At 27.7% G+C, this 22,052-nt stretch overlaps 1 protein-coding gene across 8 annotated transcripts in view; it reads left to right on the top strand.

Annotated features, from left to right (window-relative positions):
- LOC111682798 (homeotic protein antennapedia) overlaps positions 1-22,052 on the top strand; it is a 159,094-nt gene that overhangs the window by 124,269 nt on the left and 12,773 nt on the right. For 4 of the 8 annotated variants that reach the window (XM_046948348.1, XM_046948351.1, XM_046948350.1 and 1 more), the window contains 4 exons: positions 19,009-19,367; positions 19,436-20,305; positions 20,667-20,705; positions 20,938-21,172. In XM_046948348.1, coding sequence (XP_046804304.1) covers positions 19,712-20,305; positions 20,667-20,705; positions 20,938-21,172 — 868 coding nt within the window. In that variant the 5' untranslated portion in view covers positions 19,009-19,367; positions 19,436-19,711. Of the gene's footprint in view, positions 1-19,008; positions 19,368-19,419; positions 20,306-20,666; positions 20,706-20,937; positions 21,173-22,052 lie in introns of all 8 variants that reach the window. The other 4 variants (XM_046948352.1, XM_046948353.1, XM_046948354.1 and 1 more) reach the window with 4 other exon arrangements.

Genomic DNA, 22,052 nt, shown 5'->3' with positions numbered 1-22,052 from the left:
CAGTTTCATATTTTAGTAAGTCCATTTTATATCGGAAATTCTTCCACTTTATATATATTGCACATTCTTGATTTAAAAATTTCACTTTTATTTCGCGATTTGTTTTTCAAAGGAATGTATGTTCATATAATATTCATACATATATATTAATTTTGTTTATAGTTTCAATTATACAAACACATGTCATTTTTTGTTAAAACATTTTAATCCACTTTTAATTAAATTAACAATTTTTTTATCAAATATTTTTCATCTTTGCGCAAATGAGAGTTTTAACACAAACAATTCTCACATATAAATTGTAGTATTTTTAATGACTAAACACACAAGTATACAAATAGACAGACATTTAACTAAAAATAAAAGTTATTTAAAAAACACACAAAATTTTAACTACAATTACGTGTTATTTTAATGACTTCATTTAATGTTTTTTTTCGAGTTACCGACACATTTGCCCTATTAGCTTTGGATCATTTTATTTAGCAATTAAATTCACTTACTTATTACATATTAAAGGTACTTTAAGTACAAGCAATAAACATTCAAACCGAGATACAGTGTAAAGTAACACATAGACGGAAGGACGGACAATGACAAACAACAACATGATTATTTTTACTTTTCTGATAGAGTCTGTTGGTAATAAAACAAGGTTAATTACTTTATAACTTTAAAATACTTTTCAATACTCTCCGTTTTAAGTAGTGAGATTTGTTAAACAAGACATTAAAATTAAGTAATTTGTTTAACTTAGATAAAAACATGGTTATACTTGTGTTTTACCTGACTTTTTAAGTTCAACTTTTTGTTCTACAGAACAAATCTTACACTGACCTTGATCTATTTGGTTAAACAGACATGCAAAAATTGTTTATTACTCTTACTTCACACACCTATTATTGTAGAATGATGCAATATTAAATGCCACACAATATTATTTTCTTAAGATTTTTCTATACACTTTCTCTTAGAGGCATCATGTTTCCACCTCTATTATTCCTGGGATTTCTATATATATGTATGTTGCTGTGTTAGTGTGTTAATAATATTAAAACAAAATATATTGGATAATATTAAAGAACGCCTGCTGGGCAGGCGCAGTTGTATTAAAATAAAGATTGCTGCCTAGCCGTTGTTCAAAAGAATCCTAACAGCAGCAGGTTCGGCAGGTTTTCTTTTCTCCATTAGGCGAATGTAATGTAAACTAAAAGTCATAAACTACAGCTGTTCTATTTAGTTTAAATATGCATGTTTTATTACTGTTACAATAGTTTAGAGAGAGTTACAGTTTGTGCTATTTAGACAAAGAACTATTATATAATATTTTAAAATTTGCAGACGAAAAATTAATTTAGATATATATATTTTTTTAAATTTAAGCGATTTTTTTGGCTTTTTACAAAATTCAATATCGAAAGATATAATTTAATTAGTATTTTGTACAAAATGTATCTTTTATTAAAAAATAATTTCTCAAAAACAATAAATAATTAAAAAATTAATTTATAAAAATCCAAATATTATTAGTGTTTGCTACAGATGTTGCATGATTCTTCTATTGACACCACTGTTCAACCTAGTACTCATGCTGTTAATTTACAAATTGTAGGTAAAAAATAGAACAAGTTTCCTATAAATGTTCCTATAATTACACATTATTTATGAAATATAAAGAAATATTATCCCTATAATAGGAATTCAGGTTTCTAAAGCATAAAATATGAAATTTAAATTAAATTTCAAAACAGAACATTAGAAAAATGTTGAATATTTTAAATCTGTGTCACACATGTCAAACGTATGCACTTGTTAAAAAACAAAAACACAATGGAAACCTAAAATAAAAAAAATCTGTATAACTTTTATCTTATTTCTTAAAATGTATTTGTCTGTCAACTTAGAAAAACACAACTGAAAAGAATTTTTTTATTTTTGTTTAATATTGTTCTTTTATTAAGAATTAATAAAATACAAAAACAATAATAAACTTTTTTGTGTTGATATATAATATCAACTCCCTAAAATCAAGCCAAAAAGAAAGAAAAAACACAAAAAATCTCTGAAATATAATATAAAAATAACCTAAAGTTAACCTACAGAAATGTTAAAGAAACTTTTAAAAATATAAACCAAAAAACAAGAACATGATGATGTATTTTTAAAGTAAAATCTAAAGATACAAATATATGTAGTACTTATTTATTTGAAGTATATATTTCTTTTATCCCCAAATACCCTTAAAAAATAAAAGTATTTTTCATGTTTGTTCTTTTTCGCAGTCAAGTTCAGTTTCACAATTTGTTTGGCGCGCGCATTAATTTCATTTATTTTATTTTTTCAACATCACTTGAGTGTTTTACGAATCTTTTCTTATGTTGTTGTGAATTCTCAGGAAAATAATAACAAAATCAAGTGATTATAGTAAAAAAAAGACGCATAAAACTGCCTCCCATTTTTCAGAAATAAAACCTAATATAAAAAAATTGTGGATTAAATCAAAATATATGCTTTTGTATTTTTATATGTATTGAAGTAGAAAATATTTTGTTTTTAAGTTTATTTTTATTTATAACAAATATTTTTTATTTTAATATTTAACGGAATTTGATTAAAAGCCGCAAGTAATGTAGTAAGCTTTTTTATGGAAAAATATATATATATTTGAAATGTTTGTTTATATAAATATTATTCAATTTATAGAACATTTCAAAATTGATTCTGCTGACATTATACATTACGATTTTGTTTTCAATTTCATTACTCATTAACTCCACTTCTCATATTTTTGGGTGCCTTTGTAGAGTTAAAGTATATAAATATATATCCGATAATAGTCTACGGAAAGGAGCGTTTAACAGGCCCCATAGTGACCTAGATATATTTCATTGGATCAGATGTACCATACATTTTAACTAACCAACTATATTATTATTTAGCATTTTCCAAAAATTCATAAAACATTTTCCTTTTATTCATTTGTGATGATGTTTTTACACCCAAATATATTGTTTCTACAACCACCTTAAAGCATACCAATCGGCTCAGAATTACTTCTTGAGTATATGTCCGTCTGTCTATATGTCCTTGTAAAGTTTGTGTGCAATTTTTAATGTAATTTGGCATATGCTCTCCCTTTGCCCCAAGGACGAACTTAAAATCGGTTCATTATTTTCGAAAAGTGGTTTTGAGCTCCTAATTTTGTTAAATGTTCTAGTAGTTAAAAAACATCACCACAACTTAGTTCATTTATAAACACTAATAATATCATAATATTCTGCATAAATAACTTAACTGTAGACGTTGTTTTATCGATAACCATTTATTCATATTTTCATGCCAATTGTTTTTGAATTTGTACAACTCTTTCCATTTAGTATTTTTTCTTTCCTTCATAACTTCTAAAAAACTCAAACGAGAAAAAAGTCAATTCCTGTTTGGTTTTGTGGAGTTCGGGTTTGTTGTTTTCAACAGACAACAAATATCTCCAGGGAACCAACAAACAAATCATTAGAATTTTTGTTAAGCAACCAAAATCGAAAATAGAAACCTGATAAAACCTTGATTATTGCAGGGTGTTTTCCAAACTGAAATTTAAATAAAAACCCCAATAAACTTTTACTAAAAAAAAATAAAATTCTAATAACAACTCACCCATATGAGATACCAGTTAGAAAAAACATCTCCCATGTAACAGTAAAACCTTGATATTAGCTTTTAATTTATAATAAATATAAGTACAACAATTAGAACAGTTTCATTTCTAAATATATTTTTAATGAAACTTCTTTTATATCAGTATTTGAAAAGAAACGAAGAAAAACTTCCAACGCCATTGTAACTTTACACTCCATTGTAGTTTTACAAGTTTTACATGTTATGTATAGGGGGAGGTTTTTCCAAATGAAAAACAAGTACAGACATCACTACATTTTTCCTTCAACTTTCGAATTTGTGTTGGTAAAAGACTGAGGTTGTACAAAAAAACATCCCCGACATATGTCGGTATTCGATGGAAAATTCTATCGACATTTGTACACACTCACATACTCATTCTCTTACGATTAATCGCATTATATGAATATCAAATGTGAACAAAAAAAACATTGATATCCAAAATGTGAGAAAATAACAAACTAAATTGTTAGTTTCTATTTCAAATTGAACATGAAACAATTTTTCTGACAGAACTTTAAAATAATTAGTTTTATAATCATTAAATTATATTTTAATTAATTTTTCTTTACTATGACTGATGGACATTGTAATAACTCAAAAATTGAACTATTTTTAATATTTTTAAAAATATTTTTTAAGATTAAACTATATATTAATTAAGATTAAACTATATATTAATTAAGGTTAAACTATAACTTATTTCCGTACATTGTCGAAAAAATAAAAGTAATATTTCTTTGACTAGAGCGTAGGTTGATTAAGATTTAGAACAGGAGATTGAAAATTAATTCATTCTTTTTAATATATCCCTCCCCTAGTATGTTCTTATTCAAAAAATCGTGTGTGATGGTATGAGCGTATCAGTAACCTTAATATCCCTGCAGTTCTAAATTAGTGATATTACCCAAATGTGTAATCATCCATTGTAATATTGTAATACACCTCGATAACGATTGGACAAGTGACTTCACGATAGATTACTTCTGGTTGGTAAAATAACTAGTTTAGAAAGTACAACACTAAAAATGTTTAAGGTAGGCTGGTGGCCTCCGGTAGGTTAGTGTCCTAGTCTGGTATACAGAAGGTTGTGGTTCGATTCCCTCCTCAGCACTGGTTAAGGAACGCACAACATTTGATGTATGCACATCCTCCTTTATTCATAAATTGTTGTAGTTCTCCTGTTATATTATAAGGATTAAGGATTGTAAAATACCTTTTTAAAAGGGGGACCTGTAGCCTTTGTGAAATTGTTGGGACCCAAACCAGTATATAAGTGTGTGTGACATTAATTTCCATTCGATTTGATTCCTTTTCCTTTTATTGTTGTTTTTACTTTTCCTACTATTTTCTACAGTATTTTGCTATCGCGTTTTTTGTTTTTAACAGAAGTTTGCTTTTTCTTAATTTTTGCTGATGTTGTTTTAAAATAACAACAAAAACCAAACAAAGTTAATAGAAGAGGAAAAACAAAAACTAAAGTTTTTCTTCTAACCCCGAAAAAAGTTGTGAAACAAGTTTTTCACACTTTTTCGGCAGACGAGTTCTTCTTTAATATTTTTTTAATAGAAAAGGTTTAATTGTATGTAGATGAGATGTATTAAGATGAGGTAAGTTTTTTTCTTAAAACAAACACTTAAGAAATTATTTTTGTTTTAGAAATTGAAAACATGAAATGTGTTTTTGTTTTTATTTTAGAGTTTATTTACTAAGCAGAAGTATTCTATTTTTTTATAATTGATATCCAAAATGAGAAAATAACAAATATTGATATTGGTTTAATTTTTTTATATTTTCATTTAAAAAATTTATAATATTTTATGATTTTCACTACTTTTTATTATTTTAAGTGTTAATAAGGAATTTCTATTTAAACTACTACTTTTTGGATTAACATTGTTCTATGTTGTATTCAATGTCTTTATAGAATAAACCCCTAAAAATTTAATTTGGGCATATACAACTTTTATGTTTTTTTTTTGTTTCCCACATTAATTTAATTGCGAATGTGTGCTAGAGTATGAGAGTATTAGTTAGTACAAGGTTGACATTTCATTTAATCAAAGTAATTTTTGCATTAAGACTGATTATGCTTTTAGTTTAGTAAATGTGTTTTAGGTTTTTAATTTTTTTCATTCATTTTATTTTGTTGTAGTTTTAATGGGCGTGTTTGTAATGATAACCAAAAGTACATTTCAGTTAACTTCGTTCACTTCACTTCATCATGTTGCCAGCTAAACAAATTTTATGAAAGTTGACATAACCACACATGTACTGCGAAAAAAATCCATATAACACCCCCATCCAACTGAACTAAATTCAGACGACCCACAGACAACCAAACATCCTGTTTTATTCCCTGTACAACTAACAACAACAAAATGTAACAAAATAAAACTATTCATAAGCAAGAACAAAAAATTAAAACAATCCTATTTAACATTAGCAACATTTACAAACAAAAACCACTACAATAACAGAACTACAAAACCCAGTAGTTGAGTTTTAAAAACTGAAACACATATGAACACACCACTTTTTGAATTTAATGCCCCATAGAATTACCCCATGGTTTCCTGTTCATTTATACGTTAGTGTTTGAGTTTTTTTTTGCTTTTGACTGAATTAACATTGACGTGTGCTATTTGTGCAAGCTATGGCCCAAAAAACCTAAAAGCTTTATGGCCAAGTCAGGCAGGCAGTAGCATTGTTACATTTGTGTATTGTAGCTGTTACTGGCTGTAATTTTTTTATTACAGCTATGTTAGCAAATGAGTATAAATGTCTGTATGTATTTCAGTATGTTAGTCTAGAGGAATACATTACTTTTACATTATATTTTGTATGTTGCTGTAATATTTGTAGGATCTTTCTTTCATTGATGTAAAACCCTGCAGTTTTACAAGGAATTAATGTAAACCCTTTATGTAGTTTAAGTTATAGTCGACAATCTTTTCTTTGGGGATATTAAAAATTAACTAGCGAAAACTGTAAACAGGCATAACTCTAAGTGATAGAAAATCCCGCAGCTTAAAACATTCATTCCGAACTACAGGGGTATGGGAATACATTGTTTTGGTGTTTATTTGTAAAAAAATTAAAGGTTTACCACAACAAAACATAATTATCAAATTAGTGTGCAACCAATGGAGGCTAATGAGTTTGTGGTTAACACATACATTTTAATCAAAATATATACAGACACATACATTTATACAATGTACAAGTTTACAAAAAATGCTCAAATAGGAGTATGCATTTAACAGGACATTTTTAGCCAAATGCCACGCATTATTTTCTCATAATATGTATGTAATGCGTGTAATTTGTCATATTTTTAGGGCAAGTAGTGTTTCATATGTATATGAAATAGTTAGGTAAAATAATTTAAAATTTTGTTAAAGAAACACCTGATACATTTACTGCTATAAATATAAAACAATTTTATTTACATAATTTTAGAACTAATAAATATGTAAATTGATAAAAAGTGTCTATATATGTATATAAAAAAATATCTATTGAGCACAATAAATTTGAAAATAATTGTGTAATATTGTTGAAATTAAACAAATTTATTTCAGTGTAAAATGACGAGGGAAGAACATAGCGGTAGAAGCTAAAAAAACATTTTTGTGTTTTCTTTAAACTTTTCTTATTGTATTGTTATTTTGTTAGGGTAAGTGTGTTTTTCACAACGTTATTTGTACTTTTTGTCGTTCATGGACTGTCACAGAAATGTCAGCCTTCAGTAAGACAAGCATAAGCAAATCTTCTAGACTTGAGATATAGTTACTCATTCTTACACATACAATATTAGCAATACATTTAGCAGTGGTCGGCATGAGGAGAACATGCCCTAAACATTTTTGGTAATTAAGATTTTGTCTTGAATTAAAATTGTAAATTTCATGAATTTTTGGGCTGCGTTCATATAAAAACTTTTTGCACTCGGTCTCTGGTGACTATAGTTGACAACCACTGCTCCAAAGAAGAAAAAAACTGATAAAAATTAAGCAAAATAAAAATAAATGAATTATTTAAGTCTTTAAATATGAAAAACAAAAATAAATAACAAAAGTAACAACTGACAGTAAAAATTTTCTTTAAGTAGAAGAACAACAAAAACTCAGCAACAACACAACACAGAAAATCCAAAGAAAAGTTGTGTGAAAAAAAACTGAAAACATGCAACAAAATATTTGTCAGTTTTGTTTCATGAAATGGTGCCAAGAATATTATAATTTCTTTCAACTATTTTGTTGTCATTGTTGTTGCTTTTGTTGTTTATTTGTCATTTTATTAAACAACAAAGACGACATATTTTGAGTAGGCTTCTTTTTCATTTCTTACGCTAGCAGCAGAAATAAACATACATATATTTTATCATTTTTAATAAATGGTTCTTTAAAATATGAAAGGCATATGAAAAAAGCAAAAAATAAAAAATAGATAAAAAATTAATCTTTAATATAAAACAGACAAATGACAATTTTAAAATGTCTAAAAATGTTTGTAAAATTTAATCTCTTGTTGAATTGAACAATAATTATTAATGTTAATATAAGATTTAAAATGTTAATTTTGAGCAAAACTATTTTTTTAACGTCAAGGTCAAATGTTTTTTCTGTCCTTACATTATAAACATTATTAAAGTCAATATTCGATTGTAGTAATATTTGATTTTTATCTGTTATTTTTGAGTTAATTCTTATATTTAGACTAAATAAAACAAAAGTCCTTTATCGTTATGAGTACAATACATGTTTAATATTCTTTAAAGCGTTTCTAATTTTTAAATTTGATAACATTTATCTCAATATTTTCTTCGAGTGTATGCACAACTCAATCAAATCATGTCCGCTATAATTCCCATATTTCTTTCACTTCTAATAAAAAGTGTGTGAAATACGATTTAGTGCTTTTGTTACTGGCTCGAACACATTATGCTTTTGACTGCATTAAATCCCTTTCCTTTTCGATTCTTAAAGTATTTTTATAGCTATAATTGGCAAACGGTTTCAAAATTAGCATTTAAAAATGGTAAATATAATCAATCACCTACGGAAACAGCGGGAAATATATTTTATTTTATTTTTTCTCAATTCTTATTGCAAAGTATCATTCATTGTGTTATGAAAATATATGTACATGATTTTTATTTGATAATTGTATTAAATTATAAATAGTAAATGACACCAATGCTCAGTAGTAGCACCAGCAGTAACTAATAATAATTGTGGCACAATCAAAACAACAATAACAAAAAACTAAATAAAACTGACAAAAAGGACACATTTCAACAACATTTAAAAATGTTGAGCAAAAAGTGCGTCGTTGTCTACGTCTTGCAACCATAAACAGTATTTGAAACTGCCACAAATGACGGACTTGCAGCAAGTATGAAAGTATTTTAAGGAAACAAAACAAAAATATAAAGTAAACCCAAACATTAGCCAAGAGGTAGAAGTAGAAGAAGCGAGTTGTAGTCGAATTGGAAGACTTGAAGTTGAAGTTTGTGTATGGAATGGCAGACAATCTCTGCTTGCACCTGTTTAAAAGTTCAACACCACTTCACACAATCAGTATGCGCTGTCAAAGTTTGACAGTTAATATACTTTAGCATTAATAGCAAAGAAGTACCAGAAGAAGTATAGAGTGGTACTAGCACTAGCACTCATATGAATAGTTGAGTCTGGTAGTGGTTGTTGCTTTACCATGGTTGGTTGGCTGATCGTAGTTCTGTGCTGGAGGAGGCTCGTTAAAGAAACTATTTCAATTCTTCTACACACAATATGTGAACTCTTTTTATACAAAAACTCTTGCTGTCGAAGAAAAAACTAAACTAAACATTTTAAAGTTAAGCTTTACTAAATGATTGCGTCAGGGGAGAAACAACTACAAAGTCTAGATTTTTTTATTTCATTTTTAGCTTTTTGTCTTTATACTTTGCTGTTGTTGAATATTTTTTCCTTTAAATCAAGACGTGCATCTTAAAGATTGTTGAGTTTGGTTTTATAGACAAACGTACGATGTAATATTATTACCATTGGGAATATCTATCTACATGTAGTAAAACATACTTACCAACATTTATACTTAATAAATAAAGCATTGTATGCTCGGATGTATGTATCTATGTATGTGAGTACGAATAAATATTTAGTATAAGTATTTAACTTGTTTAAACATTTTATAACGCGTGCACAAAGTTATGAAAACAATACAAAAGATCAACTGCTGGAAAGCAAAAAAAAAACACACCAAACATAATCGAAACTCACACGAAATGAACTGAAAATAAAAAGAAAAAAGTAACGACATGTAACAGTCATTTGGACAGTTAATGTTAAAAACTGCATAAAACTCCATCCAACAAACGAACAAGTAAATTGAACAGGAACAAAAAAGCAAAATACACAAATCACATCAACAATTTTGATCTGTAATCATTTTTGTCTCTCATTTTTCTTTTTGTTTCTTTTTTTTTTTGCAAATAAACTGCATTAAATACAACATGCATCCAAACATTGGAAACACATCAGAATATCTTATCTTTGACAGTGAATCAGTTAAACGACATTTTCTGATAATAAATCTAATTGTCACATAACAACCAACACAATGAATTGAATGAAAAACCCCCCAATTGTTTATCGATCGATATCTCATTATAATGATCGATTAGTCAGAAAGAGTAGTAGATAGTAAATGAAAGAGAGGGCGACTGACAAGACGAGACGTCGTTTTTAAAAATATTATTTATTATTCAACATCAGATAATTACGTTAAAAATCGCAAATAAACAACATTATCTGATTTTTAATTATATTAAATGATAACAATCTTTTGTTGTAAAAATGTTTTATTTGTTAAATGTTTTTAGATTTATTGTAAAAGATTTGCTTGAATATTTGTTTAATTAATTCCAATTGAATGCAAAAAATTTTGGTTTATGATATTATTTTTTTTATTTTGACAACATTTTTGATTAAAAAAAAATGATAATGAAGCATAATAGGTTTTATCTAGTACTTTCCGGGTCTCTTAGGTCCTTTAAACTCATATCTATAACAATTAAGTATTAAACGTTTTTAGAATGTTTTATTAACAATCCTTGGATGATATTGAAAGTTTTAAACTCTAAAAATTCTGAAAATATTGCAGTATGTTTGCTTAGTAAACTTATTTCAGAAACTTAAAAACCATAATGTAAAATGTCCTTTTTTTTGAAAGATGTTTTAATAAATTTAATTTTCATATAATTTTTTTAATAAATCATACATCTAGTATACTAACAAAATTATATATACGATCGATCGATTGTATTAAAATGAATAAAAATCAACCAGGTTGGTTATTTTCGAATACAAACCGCAAAACCAATAACAATGACAAAGATTTTTTCAACTGATGTGTTATTGTGTTTGCTGTCTGTTTTGTCCACACTCGCGTCTGTAGCGCCTGGGACGACTGGCCAACATAAAAACGTATAGAAAAAAGAACAAGAATATTTAAAGAAATTGTAACTTCATCATGGCACTTTGATTGGCACATGAGAACGATTCATCGAAAATGCAACAGCAGAGAGCATAATGTCTGTTGCTTGCAGCAACAGCAACAACTTCGGCCACAATAATAAAGTTTAAATAAAAACTCCATTGAGCACGATCACAATTTGATTTGTGTGAGACTTTTTATATTTCACCACTAAAGATTCTACATCTCAACAATTTTGTTGCAGTTTTTTTTCTTTGCTTCAAAACTGCAAAATAAACAAAAAAGAAAATATCTTAAATAAATACGTCATCATCAAATTCAGCAACAAGAACAAAAACATATGAAGAATCAGCTGCAGCAGCATAAGTAGAAATAACATCATGATCTTTTTATAAAAATCTTACAACATTTAAGGAAGAAATGTAAAAGCAAAAAAAAAAAAAAAAAGAACGAACAGAAATGCGTAAAAACACGCATACATAGTTACCGCTTCATGGGCATGCAACAGAGAAGCCTGCACAGATAATAAAAATGCAACAATTGGAAGTTGAAGGCGATAAGAGTGTTGTCTACTGTTAAAAAATAAAAAAGTTTATATAATAACGTATATTAAAAGCCAGCAACACTAACCAGATATAAACTTGTCATCTGTTGTTTACATTAAGCAATTTTGTTCGTAAAGGTTTTTGATTTTGTACTTGTAAATTGTCGAAAAAATCTCTTTATTAAAAAGAAAACCGCCAAATTAACAACACTTGGCCCACTGATAAAGTGTGTGATGTGATTTTTTATAGTTTATCATTTATTGTGTGTGCCTTTTTAGTTCTGTTTGCTGTTTTCAAGATTCCTGCCAATTTTCTTTATTAAATCTATCTACAATATAAGAGAAAATGTAGTCAACAGAAAAAAAGCTGAATCTAGTTAATGGCTTTTTAAGTGTTCTATCAAAAACCTATATGTTGTGTTTTAATTTTTTGTGTCTTCTTTGGTCACCAATTGAAATGTTTAATCATTATACAGTTTTGCTCTTTTTCTGGATATTTTTTTGTGTTTAGACAATTATGTTGTCTTTTTTGCGTCTATCTTGAGGGGGGACAATGATTGCGTGTGAAAATTTTTTTGAGTTGCGCGTTTAAGTAGCGAACAGAAGTTTTTGGTGACATTATTTAGTTTGTTAAATTTAATTTTACAATTAAGTTTTGTTTTGCAAATTAAAAAGAAAAACGTTTACAATAAAATAAAGATTACGAAAATAATAAAGCAGCCTGCATGTTTGCATGAAAGGCTTGTAATTATTTTGTTGCAAGAAAACTAAAACATGCAATAACATTTGTTGGAGATTTTCTCTGAACTTAACAATATATAATATGTATTAATTTATTTCACTCATTTACATTAGTCCACGTGCGCAATATTAGTCCTTTTAAGCGCAATAGACATGAAAAAGCGTTATTTTTGAAGTTTTAACTTTTGAAAATCGTAAGGATGAAAAAATGTAAAATTGTGGAAATAGTGTAAGTTTTTTACGGACGTTAATTAGTCATTAGGCCATAAATTTTAGATTTACTTTTCGTTTATTGAAGGCAACAATTTTTATCTTTTTAAAAAATACCTATATATCAATTTTTAAAATTCATTACAAATTTCCAATTTTTAATTTAATTTAAAAACAGCGCTTTTTACATAAACGTGATCACTGTATTATTAAACTGTCTTTTAATTTGGGAAAATAATTTTTATAATAAAATTTACATTTAAATACCTATATTTTTATTACCGTCGGCCATTATTTTACTTTCATATTTAATTTAGCCTGGACATACACCACAACAAGCTGTTAAGACCCAGCCCCCTTTGACCACACAATGAATGTTACTCACACAATTAACACAAATGCCGTTATACTGCTTCTTTATCACTCTCTTCAAAAAAGTAATTCACATGCATACATAAATATTCAAAAGAAGAAAAAAAAAACACTGGAAATCTTAATATTGAGCTAGTTTCAAAGCTTAAGTAATATGTATCTCTCAATCGGCACTCTCGATAAAACTTCATACTAAGAAACTAACACTACTATTTGAGATTACTATATAGTAACACCTTGATTAAAAAAGAATAAAAGTATAAACGAATTTAAGCAAACGGATGATTTTATGAATATATCTAATTATATTATTATTAAGTTCAAGACACCATCATCTAACAAATAAATCATAAAAAAAGAGCAACAACAAATCATTTATTGTGCAAGAGAGATAAGAAACACCATTGACTTGAAGCAAAACAAAGAAATGGAAAAATGTTGCTCACTCTCTTAAAAACAATCAATCATTTTTCATTCACATGCATGCATATCAATACACAATCATTCACACATGCATTGATATGTGAATAATGGAGAAGTATGGTGAGAAAAAATTTTTTTAAATAACAAACATACTTACATTCATATTTTCTCTTTCTTTAAACCTATGAGTGTGTGTAATGTGTAGTTTACTTATGAGTTTTATTTTGTTGTTATTGCTGTCATTTTTACTATGGCCAATCTAAACTGTTTATACAGCCATAGTTTAAAAACAGATGCGCCACATTTAGGGAGGAGTTAAATTATTAATAAAATATGTTATTGTTTAAACAAACATTTAAACATGTTAATACTTTGTTAAAATATAAATATTTACAAGTTTAAAGGGTAATGTATTTATACTATCAATGATACATCACATTTAAATACTAATGATTTGGGTCGGAGATTCGCATATAGTATTAAGGGAAGAAAAATTGCTTTTACGCTATTATGAAAACTACTTGTTTATTGGCAATTTTTGATATTTCTTATTGTAAAATAAAAGTTTAAATTCTTACTTTGGCAACATACTATACATACAATGTTGCCAGAAAATTTTTCAAAAAATGTCTATAAACCGTATCAACTAAAAATTTTTGTCTTACAACATTGTCAGAAATGATTTTTTTTTTTTTGACGACGTTTCAAAACACACGATTGTAGTCCCAAACACATACAATACTTTGCATCGAACTGCAACTGGCAGCTCTTGTTTACTATGTGTGTTTTAATGAGAGCGGTCACAATCAAAACGTCAAACTTGTACATGAAGTACAAAAGATGAAAAATATTCATCTTTGGCATACGAAAAGAAGAGAAAATTAAAACAAAAAACCCGTCAAAAATATTGTTTATACTATTTAATTGTGATTTGTGCGTGTGAAAAACACCTTTTTTCAATTAAATATTTTTATATTAAATATTGAAATTTTTATATAATTTAAACATATTTAATTATTTTTTCATACTTTATCAACGCAACGATTGGGCATCTCTTTTTTTCGTTGGGGAGCTGTCAGTCGCAGTTCGACGAAACGTATTGTATATGTTTGAACCTTGTGAGACATTTTCTGAACATTTTTCTGTCAGCGTTGTAAGACCTTACAACCGTCTATCACAGTTATAATTAATATTGATCATTATTTTAAGAGTTATCTGCGATATTTGCCTTTTGGAGATGTAAAAGAAATCCAAAATATTAATCATTGTGTTGTTGTAAAAATGACATTGTGATGTTGATTGAAGTCGAATGAAAGATTACCAACTTGCTTTGTTTACTTCCTGCTCTTCTTTCTGTTTTTAGTATTGCTTATTTATATTTTGCAAAACTTCTAGTAGGTATAACTTACTAGAGCAATTGCTATTGCTGCTTTTCTTGTGTTTACATTTTTCCTCTCAAACATTTAGCTATCAACCATTTTGATTTACGACTTGTATGTATTGTTGCTTTGAAAGCGTAGAAACTTAGTGATGCGTCGTCATCATTATTGCTATCATCATCACTACCATCAGCAACAGCAGCTAGGGCAACTACGCTTTTTCGCCTTCACTATCACATGATTGTCTTCGTTCATAAACAGTGTGTGATATTTTTTACTGTTTCGTCTATTGTTAAATCTTATGTTTTATTCACAACAATTTTGAGGGCATTGTATTTAACATTTATGTATGGTTTGAACAAATTTTGTTCCCAAAAAGATATAAAAGACAAAAAATAAGAGCAAAAAGAAACGACGGTGTATAAATGGTAAATCTCTTTGGTGACTTCAGTTTTACTTAAAGCTGATTTTGACAGTTTTGTTTTTCTTTTGTTTCTTCTAGACAAAACTTTTTAATTTTGTTTTTTTTTTTATTTTTTATTTTTTTTTGCTGGTGTCTATTCTTTGTCTTCATTATATTTACATCCATTTATCCACTTAGGCTGAAATGAGCTTAAAAACAGACCCATAATTAAAAATAGTCTAGTTTATGTAGTATTGAAGAACAAAAAAATATTACAATAAAAAAACACACACTACACCAAATTAAAAGTTTTATTTTTATTTCCTTGAAAAAAATGAAGAATAAATAAAACTGAAACTACACACTTGAACGCACATTTAGAATTTTTCCACTTTCAACTGATTGCCGGTGTAGAGCAATCTTTTTTGAGAAGGGTATTTTTTTGGTGAGTTTTGTTCTGTTACAATTTTATTTCCTTGCTTTTGTTTTAGTAGTTTTATTGGAATTTGCCGCCATCACCATTATATTATCTTTATCATCATCGAAAATTGTAGGCGTTTTTTTGTTGCTGTTTTACTTATGTATGGTCAAACTGAGTTTTGTTTGCGATGCCATTTTATGGTTTGTGATTTCACAAAACGTCGTTTATGACGTCGTCGCATCTTTGGGAATGGGAGCGGTCCCATATGCTGTGTTTTTAGAAATTAAAGTAATGCGTAAACTTGTTTTGAGAAAATTTATTCGGGTATGTCCGACTATATGAAACCTTTACTTTTGAATAAAATAGCATTTAAGTTGTTGTTTACTTCATTCCGAAATATGTAAACAAAAGAAAGATATTGTTTAGAAGAGCTAAAAAAATTAAACATGAATTTACGTCTGCATTAAAGTAATTTAAGTAGATTTCAATAGTGATATAAGTGATTATAAATTAATATTGATATTCAAGTCATTTTCAGAAGGGAACTTTATATTGGGAGATCCGATAATTACGAAAACTCGCAGTATCATTTATACTTATATTAAAATAAATTTTACTCATTATTATAGAGATACTATAACACTAAACATAACTATGAAATCAAAAGCCCTATTCGGGGGTAAGACGGTTGTAAAGGGGCTAGGGTTAAAAGAACTGTATGTCCGAATTTCATTAAATTATCATGAAAATTGTGAAATATAGTGTGCGCACAAGGTTTATGTGGATACGTAGACGGACGGACAGAACTAATTCTGAGTCGATTGGTATACTTAAAGATAAGGTCTTACAAACATCAGCACAGACGCATAATACCTACTATAGTGGCGTAGGTTTTGGTAAATTAGGTTAGAATATAATTTGTATTTTTACTGCAGTACGCGCTCGATTTGCGCAACAGAAAGGTTGTTAATTTGCAAAATGTTGCAATGATCGACTGACTGAAAAACAAAGTTAATGAAAATAAAAAAAAGATAAAAAACATATTTCGGCATTCGCCGACATGTTTATTCCTAAATTGTATTTTGATGATACCATCGTAGTTCCAACATTTTTACAAAATCATAAAAAAACAATAAATAGTTGTTCACTTAAGGTTACATTTTTTTTCAAAATAATATTTTAATGCTAAACATTTATTCACAAGTCCTCAATCCATCATAAACGTCCATTAAAATTCAAAGGAGAAAAACCATGTACTTTTTATTAAATGTTAAAAATTCATGTTCTAATAATAACATATATATGTGAATTAAATTTTATATAAAAATATATAATATATAATTCATATAAAAAAACATAACTATTCAAAATGTCTGGATTTTACTAAAATAAGTTCAATAACTTTTTGAGTGTAAAATATGCTCACCTACTGACAAGTAGCAGCAACTACTTTGTTACTAAAGACTACAACCATTTTTGTTTAATTAGTCAATGCAACAATGATTGACATTTTCCAACAGTCAGCACCAGAGGGCAGTCATACGTATACGACTGCCTTAAGATATGCTATGAATTTTTTATACTACACAAATTTCGACTACCCAGTATATATTTTCGTAAGAAAAAATATCATTGTTTTGATATACATATGTATGTAAGTGTTTACAGTGATGTTAACTTTAAATTGAAATACATAATTTCAATTGTAATATTTCTTAAAAATTCACGTTATTATATAACATCATTATTTCTGTGTAAAAAGCAAATAGAGTTATTAACGTGTTTTGTTAAATTTAGATCACATATAAAATGTTTACTAGTCAGTTTCTATAAAAATTAAAGTTTTTATCTTAATTCTTCAACATGAGTGAATTTTGTAGTTTTATGTTTAAATATGATGTCAGCATCACAAAGATAAATATGTATATTCTTACATAGTACATAGGACAAATAAACATATTTCTTAAAAAACATAAATAGAAAAGAGAGTAAGAGAAAGGGATCTTTTAAGTTTAACAGACTTAAGCCAACATCCGCTTGTAAACATTTCTATTATCCTATACCCAAACTCTCGAATATATGTATGTACAACCTTACATCCATATGTAATTACACAATGCTTTTATATGTTGTCCTTTAGTATGTCCATTCCTAAATATGTCTGTCTATCTGCCTTATCAGTTCTCGTGGTGAGACCTTTTTACTTTGAATGCTTTTTGCTTGTATTTAAATGTTTAAATGCCTGGTGCCATTATTTGCATGTTGTTTTTCTATTTGCCATTGTTGTTGGCGATGTCGCATATTTGTTTCCGGTTCGGCATTGTTCTTCCATAACGGCATTTCACTATAATTGAAACGGAAACTTTGGTTTTGTCAGTTTTGCTGTTTACTTCTGTCTTCCATTACTTTATTACTCACTCTAGCAATCTTGTTATTACTGTGAAAAACAAAACAAATACAATGAAAAGGGAGTGAAAGAAAGTAAATATAACTTTGCATTTTTAAGGGATGTAAACATGTCTAAAGAATCTCTTATCATTCTCAAACTACAAATGTGTTTGTCTTAAAAAGTATATAAATAGTAATAATTAAATATAAAAGTAGTAATTAAATATAAAACTTTAATGAAACATTATCTACATTTTAAAATATGATCAATCTCTAGCTGAAACTCTTATTTTTTAATAGAAATTAAGATTTATCTAAATTTTACAATAACTATCCGAATCTGTAATAAATAGTTACAATTTAAATTTACCACCAATTCAAGTTTAACAATGATTTTTTACTCTGAGTTACATACATGGATTGGTTTGCAAGATAAATTCTCTATCTCTTATGTCTGGTTAAGCAAAAATGTATATGGTATGAAAATTTGTATGAAATTCCTTTCATATGTTGTAATCTGTAGAACAACGTAGATACATGCATACATACCTATGTAAATATATAAGTATTGTTTGGAATTTTATGATTTATGAGGTCAAGTGTTATGTTAATAATACAAAGTTCTAGGAAATTAAATCAATTTAAACGGAAAATAGTTGGAGTTACATTGATTATAACAACAATACAGAAATATTCATACATTATTTGAATAACATGACAAAGGATTCTGTTAAATAATAATGAAACAATTGATAATAAATACGGAAAAAATCTATAAATAATTAATTTAATTCCAGGGGTAATTGTAATTATACTAATTATTGTATTAAAAAAATGTGTGTTCAAAATATTACAGTTAGAGAAAATATATAGTTTATTAAATATATATAGTTTATTAAAGGATTCAACATAATTTCTCATTTTTAACAAATCTTTTCTTTATCCCTTACAGAGTTTCAAACACAAATCAAAATTTTTTGGATAAAATATCACATAAAAGCCTGAAATACAAAAATACCACAAGAAATCAACTAATTTTTGGAAATATATTTTTGCTGCTAAATTTCTTATTTATCCTTATCTTATACGCACCTTATACACCAACCAAAATTTTTTGGATTTTTCTACAATTTAAAATTACAAATACCTACGAAATTTCACTCAAAAATCAACATCAAATCTAAAGGAAACGTAAGAAGAATAAGAAATATAAAAAAGGAACATCAAATAAACGTAATAATTTTATACCTCAACTCTTAAACGCTAAGATCACTAAATTGTAAATTTGTACTTAAGTGTTTAAATTTTAAGGTGAGTGTTTCATAATGCATAAAATATTTTGTAATTCATATTTTTAATGAAGTTTACTTCTTTTGCAGGTTTACACTGAGAAACTATATAAATAAGGAATCTAGTAATTTATATTTTAAATATAAGTTGTATAGAAAAAATTTAGCTTCAAGCAACTTTAAAAAAAAATAATAGATTAAATTCTAAAAACCAACCACCCGGAACAATAAAAAAATTAAAAAAAAAACTTATTTAATATTTAAGTCATTTGCTTTCTAGCAAAGAGTCACTAGAATTTAAGTTCAGTAAAAACGCACTTCACAACAACCCACACCCTCAAACCACACACACAAACAACCTTCAAGATGACTATGAGTACAAATAATTGCGAAAGTATGACTTCATACTTTACCAACTCCTATATGGGTGCAGACATGCACCATGGTCACTATCCGGGTAATGGTGTTACCGATCTCGATGCCCAACAAATGCATCACTACAATCAGACACCAAATCATCAAGGCAATATGCCTTATCCACGTTTCCCGCCTTACGATCGTATGCCCTACTACAATGGTCAGGGCATGGACCAGCATGGTGTCTACTCACGACCCGATAGCCCTTCGAGTCAGGTGGGTGGTATGCCTCCATCGCAGGCGAATGGTGGTCAAATGGTCGGACAACAGCAACAACAAGCTCAACCTCAACAGCAACAACCATTAAGTGATGCCCATCAGCAACATCATCCGCAAGTGACGCAACAGGTGACAACGCATCAACATCTGCAGCAACAACAGCAACCTGTCGTTTATGCCAGCTGTAAACTGCAGGCAGCTGTCGGCGGTTTGGGTATGGTGCCTGAGGGTGGTTCACCTCCACTGGTCGATCAAATGGTTGGAGCTCATCAAATGAACCCACAAATGGCAATGCCACATCATATGCAACATACACAAGCTCAGGTGAGTTCGAACAATTAAAGTTTTAATGGTTATGATTAAAGATGATTTAGGAAAATATAGAAAATACGAGTTTTATTTTAAATTGAAAATAAATCATAAATATACACATGTATATTTATTATTATTTTCCTAAATATATATAATTTATTTTTATGATATAATTATTTAAAAAAGTAATATTTTAACATGAAAGCTAGTAAAAATAAGATTATATTCCAATTTAGACTCTCCAATGCTTACGATCGGGTTATATTTTTATATATATTTTAATAAATTATTCTTCCTATAAGTTCAAAAGCAATATTTAGTTTAAAATCAACTATATTCAATACCCGATCTTGTTTTGTCCTATTTATTTTAGTTGGGTTACAATGATGTCGGAGTACCCGATGTTACGGAGGTAAGATTTAGTCGTTTTTACATACATATAAAACTTCAGTATAATTGTAATTTGTAAATAACCCTTTATAAGTTTTAGTTAATCTTTATCACCATAAACTATTTACTTAGTAATAATTACTATTATTTTTGTAGTAAACTTTTCAGTTATTCTATGTAGTGTATAAATATTTTATGTTTTTCTCAGAAAAAGATTACGTAACACTAATATTTTGATTATTAATTTATCTTAGGTCCATCAAAATCATCACAACATGGGCATGTATGGCCAACAACAAACCGGTGTACCGCCTGTTGGTGGTGTACCACCACAAGGCATGGGCATGCATCAAGGTCAGGGACCACCACAAATGCATCAAGGACATCCAGGTCAACATACACCACCATCACAAAATCCAAATTCGCAACCATCAGGGATGCCTTCGCCTCTGTATCCCTGGATGCGAAGTCAATTTGGTAAGTGTCAAGGAAAGTGATCGACAATTCCACGAAACGTATTAAGTGGAATTTTTTTTCTTCTACAAAAGTAGTTGTTTGAGTGTAGTTAGCGAATTTGATTTAGGGATGCCAAATATATGTTTAAATAAGAAGTGCTTAACTTTTAAATTTGGGATAAATATATCTTGGGTTTTTTAATAGATTTTTGTAATGATTTAATTTCTTCGATTGAATTTATATTTTTTAACATATTTATGGACGAAGATCTAATTTGTGGGAATATAATAAAAAATTTTAAAATTTAAATAGAATTAATAGTATGAATAGAAAATTGATCATGCATATTTAAATATTTACTATCAATTTGGTATTTTTTCTCTTAATGATTCTTTAAGATTTATCGAATAGATTCTTTTCATTTTTAAATCAAAAATATTTTTTTTAATAATATTCTGTGTAACTATTTAAAATATTATATGTCTCTAAGTTCAATATAAAGTAATATATTTAAATCATAAAACCCGATTTTCTACATTTTATACAAATTACAAAATTTTAACAACAATGTTTATAAAAATTTTGAAATTTGTATTTGTTAATATAAGTTTTTATATTAAAAGTTAAAAACACCCTTAAAAAGTTAAAAATTCAGTATAATTTTCAAATAAACTAAGTTGGCGTCCCTAAATTAAATATTGTTGTAAAGTAGTTTGATTTGGAATTAAAGTAGTATTTTTTGTTTTATTTGGTATTCTTTTTTGTTTTTTAATCAAATTGGAACATTTGAATTATTTTTTAAATAAAAAATTATATGTAATATAAAAAGCTAAAAATTTAAGTTGAGCTTTGCCAATCAGTCTGTGAAAAGTCATACTTTAAACATATACAAATTGTTGTTAATTATTTGTGT

This window comes from Lucilia cuprina, chromosome 4, assembly GCF_022045245.1.
Source record: "Lucilia cuprina isolate Lc7/37 chromosome 4, ASM2204524v1, whole genome shotgun sequence".
In the NCBI taxonomy this organism is placed as follows: Eukaryota; Metazoa; Arthropoda; class Insecta; order Diptera; family Calliphoridae; genus Lucilia; species Lucilia cuprina.
This window is presented reverse-complemented; position numbering and strand designations above follow the sequence as displayed.